The sequence below is a fragment of the Globicephala melas genome, chromosome X (genome assembly GCF_963455315.2).
Source record: "Globicephala melas chromosome X, mGloMel1.2, whole genome shotgun sequence".
In the NCBI taxonomy this organism is placed as follows: domain Eukaryota; kingdom Metazoa; phylum Chordata; class Mammalia; order Artiodactyla; family Delphinidae; genus Globicephala; species Globicephala melas.
Genome location: NC_083335.1, coordinates 41,467,691 through 41,480,806, shown reverse-complemented (window position 1 = coordinate 41,480,806; position 13,116 = coordinate 41,467,691). Strand labels below are relative to the sequence as shown.

Below are 13,116 nucleotides of genomic sequence, written 5' to 3'. Positions count from 1 at the left end.
TTCAGTAGGTGTTCTGTAGGAGTTGTTCCACATGTAGATGTATTTCTGATGTATTTGTGGGCAGGAAGGTGATCACCACGTCTTACTCTTCTGCCATCTTGAAGCTCCTCAGGAGGAAATAATTTGAGGAAGGCAGCTAAGTGGTCAGCATTGTCTTCTGCTAACTTACGTCTGATTTCTAACGGCATTTTATCTCATGTAAGTGTGTGTGTGTGTGTGTGTGTGTGCGCGCGCATGCATGTGTGTGGACACATATATAATTAAATTGCACAGAAGTCCATTTTCATTCTATTCCTATAGTATAGGTCACTTGAGTTGGCCCTATGGTTCACCACATACTTATTCAATAAGTATTTTGTCCATAGCGAACCCTGGAAGCAAACAAGTGACTATAGATATCTTCTCAGGATTTCTAAATATTCTCCACTCTGAAGCAGGTTTTTGAAGATGGACCAAAAGACCACTGTCGCCCTCCTTGAGCTTGCTGCAAAGAGTCTGCTGAATAATGAGCCTGCAGCTATCCATGCCCTGGACGAAATCCCAAGAGACCTCTTTGTTCCATTGTTCAACGCTGCCTTCTTGGGTGGGCATAAGACGATCCTAAGGGCAATGGTGAGGGTTTGGCCTTTTCGCTGTCTCCATATTGGGTCACTGAACACACGAGAGTCATACTATGACATCTTGGAAGCCATGATTGATGGTCTGCAGATCCTCCCTGCCCAGAACTCTTCCTCTTGGTAAGACTATGACCAGTAGAGACACAGGGAGTAAGCAGGAGTGTATGCTGTAGCCTGGGGCAGGGGAATACCTAACGGTCTCCCAACAGTAGCCAGTGGTGAATACTGCAGTCTTTGCAGAGCTGTCGGTCAGCACTTGGGGTCACCTTTGGGACTGTATTGCCTTATAGAATTGATTATAGAATAGAGGATTTATGAATGGATTTGAGTGCGATTACACAAAAGTGGAATATGGGCATTGAGACAGGGAAAGACCGGAGGTGAAGGAGGGGGTGGGGAAAGGATGAAAGACGCTGCATTTGTGTGGAAAGAACTTCTTGGTGAATGGCAATGAAGTGAAAACCAGGGTTAAAGTGTTCTGTCCCTGCTTCTCATCATTGATCTTGCTGGGTTATATTAAAATCAGCTATCTCTCATGTGTTCTGTCTCTTCCTTTCCTTACAGGGGGCCCAAACTGAGGATCCTAGATTTAAGACGTGACCTGGTCTGTAAGACAATATGCTCTGAGATTGGGACCGCATTCCCTTTCTGTTTTAAGTCATGCATTTACTCTCAGCACTCTATCCTTAAGATAGAAGAAGCTCAGCATAGAGTCATGTGCCTCGGGATTGGTAATTCTGGGTCTGAGCCTCAGTCAGCTCAGGAACCCATGGAATTACTAGTGGATATTTCCCTCAATAGTACCTTGAGAACAGAGCAATTCCTCTCTTTCCTTTGTAGTAAGATTCAGCAGAATGTTGGGTCCTTGCACGTCTGCTGCAGAGATTTGCAAATCGATAGAATGTCTGGGCACAAAAGTATCCTGCAGTTTCTGGATCTGGGGTGCATTGAGAACCTGGAAATGGATCAGGCTAATCTGAGTGAAGTCGTCACCCTTTTGGCTCAGATGATCCACCTGAACAGCCTTACTCTGTGTAACATCCCCTTTAAAACTTATAATAGAAGGAAATTCAGATCTTTTCTCCTCTGCCTTGGGCGGCTGGACCATCTCCAGGAGCTGAGCTTGTCTTTCTTCTGCCTCACAGATCAACTGCACAAACTGCTCAGGTGAGGGGGTGGGGAGGAACCTGGGTTCCCTCATCACCTCATTGTTAACACAGAAGAGACCATGCTTGGATCTTCCTAAGCTCCTTGTAACCCATTTCTCTCTTTGCCTCAGCATAGGCACTGCTGGGAGTTTGAACATAGCTGGGGGAGAGAGGGGTACCTTATGTTGAGCAGCAGATGAGGTTAAAAAAGGAAGCTGTGTTCATTCATTCATTTGTTCATTCAGTGACCGTGGGCAGACCTTAAAAGATGTCTGTAAATATATCGGTGAAAGACTCAGTCCTTCTCCTATTGGACTTTACAGATCTCTAGAGAGGAAGGGGAGGCATTCAGATGGAGAAGCATTAAGCTATAGGACTAATGCACATGTCCATGGATGGGCCCCAATAGTTAACACTGCCAGATAATATTGCTCCTGTATTTCCCCCCAGGCTTACACCCTGAATGGAGAGCTTGTCATCTGGTACTAGTCAAAGGAAACCCTCAGTTGGCTGTTTTCCCAGACGCATCCTCGCCAAATAAGTGAATCAGATCCAACACAGATTATGTCGTATATACTAAGTGCATGCAATTTCTTCACTTAATCTTTCCCACAGTTCTGTATAATAATGACTGCTGTGCACGTTTTCAAGATTAAAACCCTGTACCTCAGAGTGGTAAAGTAACTTTCTCAGGGTCACAAATCTATAAAGTCTGATCCCAAAGTCCACATTGTTAACCACTTATTGCAAACCATGAACACAGTAGTTTATTCTAGAGCCTTAGGTACCTAAAATTTGGGGCTCATTGCCCTCATTCTTCTGAAATAACCTTACATTTTTCTCTCTGTAGAGTTGTGCCACCTCAGTTGGATTCACTGTATCTACCTCACTGTCAGCTTTCTCACAGAGATGTCACTGTCCTGTCCCAGAGCTCTCAGGCCACCCACCTAAGGGTATTGAGTCTCAGTAACAACCACATCTTCTCAGAAGTTTATGAGCCCTTCCAGGCTCTGCTGGAGAAGGTCTCAAGCACCCTGCAACATCTGGTGATAAACAATTGTATGATAACTGATTCTACTCTCTCTGCCGTCATCCCAGCCCTGAGCCACTGTACTCAGCTCCATGTCCTTAGCTTTGCCTTCAATCCCATTACAATGCCTGTGCTCAAGAGCCTTCTGCAGCACTTGACTTCCTTGATGAAGCTGAAGCATGTGATTTATCCTGTCCCTGTCCATTGCTACGAGGAATGGATTTTTCATGACCGTTTGGACCGACAGAAACTTGCTGAAGTTCAGGCTCAGTTGGAAGCGATGCTGCACGGGGCACAGAGGAACGACATGAAATGGGTCAGTTGTTCAGAGTGATTTCCACAGCACAGGGAGGTGTTTCAACACTGATGTGTGGCCATGAAAGCATTCACTTTTTTTTTTTGCCTGAAGCCCAAGTTTGTAGAGACACATATGTAAAGTTCTACTGTTCTAGGAAACTGGGGTTAGTAACGCTGGATATGTAAACTGATCTCTATAAAAGAGGAACTTTAAAACGGAAATAGAGGAATTTGAAAGGTCCGCTGGATCTCTTGCCCACTGCCCTCTACATCCTCTGGTTGCTAACCACAGTGTTGGGTATGTGACGTAAGCTGACCCAGTCATGGTACATCATTTCCTTATCCACACTGATTGGTTCACTTATCCATTTATGGGCACTTGACACAAGTCAGATCAATTGAAACTCTTCCTAGAGGTGGTAGTTGTTGAATAATTTTACCCTCTAGGGACCTGCAAACTTCTTGTGTTTCTGATTACCTCAGGTGGCTTATGAGAAACGATATGCAACTAAAAGGAAACAAACAAACAATGTCAACTACCTACTGGTATCTTCATCAGCATATTGCTACCTGATTTCCCAGGTCTCAGACCCCTGGCTCAGTTATTCCTTATTCCACACACATTCACCAAGTATCTGTTATGATTTAGGTACTTTTCCAGATGCTAAGAAAGATAAAGTCCCTGATCTCACTCAGAGTGTAGACATTCCTATGATTTATCAGTTTCTCTACTCTTTCTTAGAGGACTTGGGAAATTATTTATTCCCCCATAACGCAGTATTTTTTTCACTCTTTCCCCTTACGTAGTCTGCTCAAATGATAATGGCCTCTTTATGCTGTTGGATAGCTGCTCAGGGCTCAGGTTATGACTCAAATGTTACGTCCTCAGATAGGTTTTCTCTTACTTCCCCATTTAAGTAGATTGATTCTGCGGCTGCTTTTTCTTAAGGTACCATGTGTATTTCCTTCATGGTACACATTGTTGCCTATGTATTTGCTCCCTCTGCCCTTCCACTAGAGTTGCACTGCTCAGTATGGTGCCCACTAACCATATGTGGCTTCTGAACTCTAGAAATTTGGCTACTCTCAAATGTGATGTACCCTAGGTGTTGAATGCACTCTGTGTATCCAAGAGTTAGTAAGAAACAAAGGATGTAGAATAACTAATTGATAATTTACGTGTATTGTTTACATTTTGAAATGATAGCATACTGCATATCAAAGACAGTAAAGATAAAAGAATGTAAATTAAATTCTTTATATACTTACATGTTAGAATGATAGCATTGTATTTCAAAGACTTAGTGAAAAAATGTTGTAATAATTACCTGTTTATATGTTTACATGTCAACGTGATAAAACATTGCATTCCAAAGACTAATTGAGAGAAAATAAAGTTAATTAATAGGTTGTTCCTACTGTTTATATGTTGAAATGGTAACACAGAAAATATCAACGATAACAGAAAAGAATGGAAAAAATAATTAGTATTTTGTGTATAGTGTTTCCTTGTTGAAATGAAAACAGATTGCATTTTCATTGTTGAAATGAAAACAGATTGTAGTTTAAAGACTTAGTAAGAAAGAAGAATGTAAAAGTAATGAATGTTGCTTACATTGTTTCCTTGTTGAAATGATAGCACACACATTTTAAAGACTCAGTAAGAAATTTTTTACAATTATTTTTTTCTTATTGCTTACATGTTGAAGTGATAAACTGCATTTCAAAAACAGAGAAAATAATGTAAAACTTAATTAATAATTAATAAAAATAGTTAATAACTTGTTGTTACCTCCATTTTGCTACTGCATTTCTGACTTAGAAAGATAAACGTGTTAAATGAATTGTATATGTTGTTGCTTTGTTGATATGATAACACATGGCATTTCAAAGACATCATAAAATAAGAATGCAACAAGGCCACCGATATCCTGACACCAAAGCCAGACAAAGACACTACAGAAAAAGGAAATGACAGGGCAATATCTTTGATTAATACAAATGAAAAGGTCCTGGACAAAATATTAGCAAAACAAATCGAACAATATATCAAAAGGACCATACACCATAAATCACGTAGGATTTATTCCAGGGTCACAAGGATGATTCAACATTTGCCAATCAATCAGTGTGAGACACCACATCAACAAAATGAAAGATAAAAATCACATGATTATCTCAATAGAGGCAGGAAACTCTTTTGACACAATTGAACATCCATTCATGACAACAACTCTCAACAAAGTGTGTATAGAGGGAACATGTCCCAACACGACAAGGGCATTTATGACAAACCCACAGCCAACATCATAGTGAATGGCGAAAAGCTGAAAGACTTTCCACTAAATTCAGGAACAAGGTAAGGATGCCCACTCTCACCACTTATATTGAACATAGTACTGGAAGTCTTAACCACAGCAATCAGACGAAAAAAGAAATAAAAGGTACCCACACTGGAAGGGACAAGGTAAAACTGTTACTCTTTGTGGATGACATGATACTTTGTATAGAAAGTTTTAAAGCCTCCGCCCAAAAACTATTAGAACTAATGAATGAATTAAGCAAACGTTCAGGATCCAAGATTAACATACAGAAATCTGTTGCATTTCTATATACTAATAGTGAAATATCACCAACAGAAATTTTTTTAAAACTCCATTTAAAATCACATTGAAAAAAATAAAACACCTAGGAGTAAACCTAACCAGGGAGGTGAAAGCCCTATCTGAAAACTATGAAACACTGATGCAGGAAACTGAAGATGAACAAAGAAATGGAAAGATATCCCATGCTGTGGGATTGGAAGAATTAATATTGTTAAAATGTCCATACTTCCCAAAGTAATCTACAGATTTAATGCAATCACTATCATATACCCATGCCATTTTTCACAGAACTAGAACCAAGAATCCAAAACTTTATATGGAACCACAAAGACCCCGAATTGCCAAAGCAATCTTGAGAAAAAAGAGGGTTGAGCCTCTGGAGACCTTGTCTGAGGGGCAAGCTGTGTCTGCACTGGGTAGGATCTCCTGGAAATTTATAAAAGGAAGATCATTTCTGACACCTTGATTATTTGGAAGAGAGTTTGACTGGAAAGAAAGAGTATTTAGGAAATCCATATTATGCACACCCATAAGAAATCATGCCAGTGGACCCTTTTTTAGAAGCCCTTTAAAGCTTAGTAGAAGGCCAGAAAAGAACAGGAAAAGGTTCGTCCTCCAGCCTAAATTCCCTGTTGTCTGTCCTCTCTCCCATCGCTTCTTTTCATCCTTAGATTCCTTATGGGATAAAGTATGACAGGACATGGCTAATGAACTCAATCCAGAGACATTGCAGTGTCCCCTTCACTCCAGTGGACGTAAGAGAGGATGCCGAAGCCAGACGCGTGGGCACAGGGAAGGGGAGAGAGAGACCTGGTTCAGCAGGGTCTGTTGGCTTCTGATTCTATTGCTGTTGCATTCAATCCCTGTAGTTCCACTTTATGCAAAATGGGGCTCGGTTCTTTGTCCAGGAAGCTAGCACTGCCTCTGCTCTGATGGATGTCAGCTACAAGAATTGTGACGAGGAGAGCCGAAAGGTGTGTGTCGAGGGCGTTACGTGTACCTCGTCCTGAGGAAGGAGTACAGGCCAGGGGCTGTTTTTCCTTTTTGCAACTACAGTTCCGAACTACAGTTCCTGGTGCTTACCCCACCTCTTCCTGCAGATACCTGTCTTTGTCAGCCACTCTGCTATTCCCTACACTGTGTGGTATAAGTTGAAGCCAGAAGAAATGGAGCAGCTAAAGGTAATGCAGACTCAAGGCGTGTTGTGTGCCAGCGCTCAGACCCACCTCTCCTTCTTCCAGTCCCCCGTCCCCCTCGCCCCCGATTTCCCTGCCACCACAAGAGCCTCAGAGCGGCTCTCTCCATCTCTCTCTCCACAGCTGACCTTGAGCAAACGATTTGATGTCTCCCAGCAAGCTCTTGACCTCCAGAGGCTCCGCCTTGACCCAGGTATGGCTGACAGCAGTAATTCTAGGGCGGGCGAGGGCAGAGGGGTCTTCCTGGAGGGAGACTTAGGGATGGTAACGTGGGGAGGGGCTGGTGCTGGCCCCACACCCCACTCAGCCATCCTATTCCCTCCCCTCTCCTTCCTGAAGACTTGGTGGGCTATGATATTGATATAATTCTGAATCGAAGAAGCTGCATGGCTGCCACCCTGCAGGTCATCGAAAAGTATTTCCCTGAGGTGAGGGTGTAGGCCCAGTGCTGGTATTAGGGTAGGGGATGGAAGAGATGGAGTGGAGGGCAGATTTGCCTCCAAGGTCCTAGATAGTAACCTTCACTCCACCTCTTCTTGCCCCAAAGCTGTTGTCCTTGAACTTGAGCAGCAACAAACTGTACCAGCTGGATGGCCTGTCTGACATTATACAGATGGCCCCCACGGTCAAGATCCTGAACCTCTCCAAAAATGAGGTGAGAAGAGGGAGCCAGGTCAAAGTTGGGTTGAGAGTGGGGCGGCATGTTAGTGACCATCAGAGTGATGACAGGAGGCAGGTGAAGGTACCTGTGTGGGAGGGAGGGGTCTGGGGGTGCAAGGATCCAGATGTCCCTCTTTCCCTGGGATTCCTTTTCCCACTTCCGCACCATATTTCTCAGCTGACGTCTGTGTGGGAGTTGAGCAAGATGCAAGGGCTGAAGCTTGAAGAGCTGTGGCTGCAAGGGAACCCATTGTGTGACACCTTCCCAGACCAGTCCACCTATGTAAGGTCAGTGTGAACACCCTGTCACCCTTCTTGGTGACCTTCACCCATGGGAGCCTAGACTATCTGTGACAGTGCCCCTTTGCCAAAGGTGGCAGCCCTGGTCTTCTGGGAGGATCACAGGCCCCACCTTCTGCTCTCTCTGTGCCTATCACCGGTGAGGAGTTTCCTTCCCCTGACCTGCTCACCTCTGCAGGCGATCTGGGGTCTGTTTCCAGCTCTCTGTGCCCAGTTATATTCCAGCAAGGCCTCCCAAGAGTGTGCCCCAGGAAGCAGGGCTTCTCCTCCTCACCAGGACCAGGAGCGACCAGCCTTGATCCAGATGCTGGCGCCCTGGACTGAGAAGGGTCCTCCAGTCCAGGGCCTTTTGCTGAGAGAAGCCTTCCTTCTTCGTGCTGAGATGGGGTTTGCCTCCCCGTTCTGAGAGGGGCCCTCTTCCCCTTCCTCCAAAGGGATCCCCCCTCCTCCGCCAGGTTGCCATGGGGGCTTTCCTGTGCCATGCTGAGGGCTGAGGCCATGGGTGGCTGCTGTCATGACATCAATTCTTCTGGCCCAGTGCCAGGAGCTGGACCCTCCTTGGGAAGAAGCAGGGCTCCCTGAGTCAAGGGGCCAGACGTGGGCCCCCGCCAGTGATCAGAGGGCTTCCCGAGGCAGGAGTGGAAGGCAGAGGGCAGAGGTGGTAGAGGAGAGAGAAGGACAGGCCTCTCAGGGGCACTTCCCATCCCTCCCTGCACATGTCACATCATCCCGCCTGGTCCTTCACAGGAGCCCTGGGCAGCCTGAGACAGGTATGATTCCTCAGATAAAGAACCAACTCAGAGAGGTGCAGGGGTCATCGGGAGAGAAGACGGTGATCATCAGAGGGGGCCACGGATCCTCAGCCCCATACTGAGCTGGGACCTGACCCTTTCCTCCTTCTGGGGAAGATCTGCCCCCATGGCTGCTCGGTTTCCCATGCCCAAGTCTGGCTGAGCTCACACAGGTGACAAAGTTTCAGCCAGCATCCAGTGGGCCCCCAGCCCAACATGTGCATATTTTCCCTTCCTACCTGGTGTGTCTGGGCGATTCTGGGGCAGGTGAAGAGCCGCAACAAGTGTGCCGTTTCCCCTTTCTTCTCTCTTCTTCCCGGACCCCGACCACGGGAGAGCTTCTTTCCCTTCCCTTTGTTGTCTTTCTCTCCCCTGTCTCTGTGCCCCTATGTCTCTCTCATCTCTCCCTTCCTACCTTCACTCCCTTTCTGTCTTCATCCCCTCCATCTCCCTCCCTGAGCCCCACCTCGCTCACCTCGCTGGCCCAGCATCCTGGGCCATCCCTGGGGTGTGTCGGGGTCTTGCCAGAGTGCTGGACCCCCAGTGAGGTAGCAGAGCCCCGGGCTCCCACTCCATCCCCTCTTCTCCCCACAGCCTTCAGTGGGGCCCTGGAGGAAGGGAGGGAGGAGACGGAAGCCCTGCAGCACGGGTTTGAAATGCTGGTCCCTGTGGCACTGGAGAAGGGAGTCCGAGTAGTCTGGGTGGGAGCTACCCAGGCGAAGGAGAGGAAGGGAGGGAGGGAAGGAATATTAAAGTGAAGGTACTGAGAGAGATGAGGAGACAGTGCCTTTCAGACAGTAAGATGACAGATGCTCAGTGCTCAACAGGCAAGTGGACTGAAAACCCCTAAAATCAGGAGCAGAGGTGGGCAAAGGGTGCTGCTGGATTGGCCAGAACACACTGATCTCTGTTTATGGTATTACTGTTTTAACTCAAAGGAAGCATTGCAACCTTGAACCATCAACCACCTCTTCTCTATTTTTGGTTTTGGACAGGCCATCAGAGAATGTTTCCCGAAGTTGTTACGCCTGGTAAGTGCCTACGTAAATCATTGTCTCTTACGAATGTCGGTGGCCTCTGCACCTGCCCTCAAGCCCTTTGGGTCTTGCCTAGATCACATATTAGCATCAGAACCTTAACCATTTTGGGGGACATGGACTCCTGAAAATGACATGGATATACTTGCTGGAAAAATACCCATAAATACACACACGCACACACACAAGTTGAATATAACACTAGAGACTTCCAGGACCTCATGATGAAGACATCCACTGTAAGCTTTCCCATGGAATTTCCAGGGCCCTTTCACACGTGACCTCTGACCCTCACCCTCCTGGGCCCATCCTTTTCCCGGATCATCCAGGGCCACTCCCCTGGTCTCCACTCCTGACTTCCTCTTCCCTTCTCCAGGATGGCCAGGAGTTACTATCACCAGTGACCGTTGACGTTGACACTCCCTACATAGTAAAGCCCTGCAAGGTGAGGAAGAGGATCAAACAACATTTGGGGTGTTGCAGGGAGGCTTTATCTACTGCATAGTCTCAAGTGCCATTTGATTCCAGGGAAGCTACTTTGGATCTGATGAGCTGAAGAGTCTAGTCCTGCAATTCCTGAAGCAGTAAGTATCTCTGGGAAGCTGAGCAAGGGGGGCAGGTCTAGGACAGGTGAGGCCACCTAAGCACAGGTCTGCTCAGGGGAGTTTTCAAGTCTCATTTGAGGTCCAGACCACAGAGATAGACTGTCTTCGTTGCTCCTCCTTAGGTACTACTTGATCCATGACTATGGAGACAGACAGGTTCTCGCAGGTGCTTATCACGAGGAGGCCTGCTTCTCCCTGACGATTCCCTTCCACCCCGAGGACCCAGCCCCATGAGTATCACAGCACAGGCTGTGCTCCTGGGCTGTGTGGCTCCCCAGCAGACACAGGCAGCTCCTGCAAACACCCACCACCCACTGTTGCTCTTTGTCTCCTAGAAGCAGCTTGTGCGAGTATTTCAAGTACAGCAGGAATATGAAGAAGCTCAAGGACCCCTGTGAGTGTGTGATGGGAAGACTGGGTGGGAAAGGGCGGTGAAGGGGTCAATCATAGGGCCCAGGGCGTGGCAGCCCCTGACCTTCGCTCGCTTCCCCTCCCCTCACAGACCTGCGGGTCCAGCTGCTGAAGCCCACAAAACGTGTCATTGTGCACACTCTCTGTGTGTTGCCCAATACTCAGCATGACTTCAGCTCCTTAGTGGTGGACACGTTCCAAACAGTGAGCACCTGCTTTCTCCCTCGGGCGGGCCCAGGAAGCTGCAGGTGGGTGGGCGGTGGAGGTGGTGACTGGGCGCCTGGGCTCTTCCCTTTCAGGAAACGATGCTCTGCTTCTCCATCTGCGGGGTGTTCAAGGCAGGTGAGTGTGTGTAGACCCCCAGCGCAGATGCCCCACTGCTGCCTCCCCCTGGCCAGGCTCACTCCCAGAACCACCTAGCTTCCCTGACCCCTTCCCTTCCCTTCCCCTTCTCTTCTCTTCCCTTCCCCTCCCCCTCCTGTCCCTTCCCTTCCCTTCCCTGCCTTCCACCCCTCCCCTCCCCACCTGCCCTCCCCTCCTCACCCCTCCCCTTCCCCACTGTGTTCTCCTGCCCTCAGGCTTCCCACAGACAACCCAGGTCTGAGCTGTGTCCATGCCTGTCTGCCCTTCACACCCTGGGCGTTGGGGACACAGGCTGTGGCGTTTGGTGGCTCTCAACCCAGATACTTACTCTGAGAACTTGGGCTGTTACTTAAGGTCTCAGTTTCCTCATTTGCAAAATGGGGTAGTAGTATCCACGTCTTGGGCGGCTGTGAAAAATGCATCCCATGAACTTGTGTAGTGGTCGTCAGGGGCCCTGTCACTGGGTGCAGACTGCTCCTATAGTTGCCCTCCCCATTCCCGACACCCTGGCCCCCGTGAACAATTGCCCTCTCAGCATGAGTGTCCAGTCACACCCTGACTGGGGACCGCCATGTGAGCATGTACAGCACGTGTGGCTCTAAGGGGTACTGTTGTTTGTTTGCTGTTGAAGTGGAAGGAAGTTCTCAGGGCTGTGTGCATGCCTTCACCCGGACCTTCATCGCTACCCCTGCTGGCTCCTGCAGGTGAGAGCCCTGTTGTGGGCGGGAATGCCCATCCCCACCTGGGCTCAGGGGCGAGGGAATGTGGTGGCAAAGACCTTAGGTTTACTCAGTATTGTGGAAAGCCAGCAGGGAGATCCCAGGAGCAGTGTAGCCTAGTGGTTAAGAAGAGTATGGGCCTGGAATCGGCCTATGGGTTCTCTCCTTGAAACAACACTCACTCGCTGTGTGACCTTGGTCAATTCCCATGACCTCTGTGTGACTCAGTGTCTTCTTCTGAGAATGGGCATCAGAGCGTCCAGCCCTTGGGCTGTGGTAAAGGGTAAATGCGAAATTGCCCGTGAGTTGGGGATAAACCTATAAATCGAGTGAAGGTGGTAGACAGTCTCTCCAAAGGTAGGCTCTGTGGGGAGGGGCAGAGGTACCAGTCAAGGAACCTGGGAGACAGACACAGGAGGGACGTGGAAGGAATCTGGTTGCTGAGTGCCAGTGGGAGCAGAGTCAGTATTGGGGGTGTGGGTGTCCATCCACCAGTTGTCTGAGGGCCCATTTTTCCTTCAGTCTGTGCATCGTGAGTGACGAGCTGTTTGTGAGGGATGCCGACCCCAGCAAGACCCAGAGTTTGTTCTCCATCCCACTGCCTACACCCAGCTCCAGCTCCATGCACCCCCTCTCCCAGCAGCAGCAGGACATCATGCAGGCATCCTCCACCCCATCTGAGATGAACCTCTAGTGGTCTCAGAAGTGAGTGCTGGGGTTGCATGGGGATAGGAGGGAGCTGGGAGGAGTAGAGGAGTGATTAATGGGAACTTGAAGGTAATTTGTTTTCCTTGTTTATTTCAGTCATTTTTAATCTGAACATTTCATCCGTGGTACATATAAAGCTACCTAGTTATTTTGAGCAGCCTTGTATTATTTTTATTAATTTCATGGCTGCTGCTTCTGTATTAACAGGCAGTTGGGTGCTCAGGAGTGTGCATGAGGTTCATTCCACTGTATATGTCACAGTACATGTGGAGGGGAAAAAAATCATTACCCCAAAACATACCTCCCAGAGGTAACCGTTGAATGTTTTCACCTTCATCATATCTTCCTGTAAGTTTGCTTATGTAGGTGTTTACATATTTATTAAGCATGTTTATATATTTCTATATTTATCTACAGAAAATGAGATCTCATCATGAGAGAGAGAGAGAGAGAAGGAAATAGAGAGACTGAGACAATGAGAAAGAGAGGCTTGTGGCTGAATGGGGAAGAGGGGTCCAAGGAGGGATTATTTAATCTTTAGTGCCTTGAAACTTGAGCAAGTTAACAGCTAATGTGAAGGAGCCATCTCAGCTCATTTGTAACTCTTAAATTTGCCCATATATTAATT

At 47.5% G+C, this 13,116-nt stretch overlaps 2 protein-coding genes across 2 annotated transcripts; both read left to right on the top strand.

Annotated features, from left to right (window-relative positions):
• The first annotated feature begins 447 nt into the window (after nucleotides 1-447).
• LOC132594453 (melanoma antigen preferentially expressed in tumors-like) lies at nucleotides 448-3,129 on the top strand. The gene is made up of 3 exons (XM_060292016.1): nucleotides 448-737; nucleotides 1,458-1,784; nucleotides 2,616-3,129. Exons 1-3 carry the CDS (start codon nucleotides 448-450, stop codon nucleotides 3,127-3,129), a joined length of 1,131 nt encoding a protein of 376 aa, XP_060147999.1.
• Nucleotides 3,130-5,353: 2,224 nt separating this feature from the next.
• On the top strand, nucleotides 5,354-12,474 carry LOC132594452 (nuclear RNA export factor 2-like). The gene is made up of 18 exons (XM_070044662.1): nucleotides 5,354-5,451; nucleotides 5,987-6,065; nucleotides 6,370-6,453; nucleotides 6,568-6,672; nucleotides 6,799-6,879; nucleotides 7,018-7,087; nucleotides 7,234-7,322; nucleotides 7,442-7,549; nucleotides 7,733-7,846; nucleotides 9,641-9,676; nucleotides 10,059-10,127; nucleotides 10,211-10,266; nucleotides 10,410-10,513; nucleotides 10,619-10,681; nucleotides 10,790-10,902; nucleotides 10,998-11,040; nucleotides 11,693-11,765; nucleotides 12,303-12,474. Exons 1-18 carry the CDS (start codon nucleotides 5,354-5,356, stop codon nucleotides 12,472-12,474), a joined length of 1,557 nt encoding a protein of 518 aa, XP_069900763.1.
• Nucleotides 12,475-13,116: the final 642 nt, after the last annotated feature.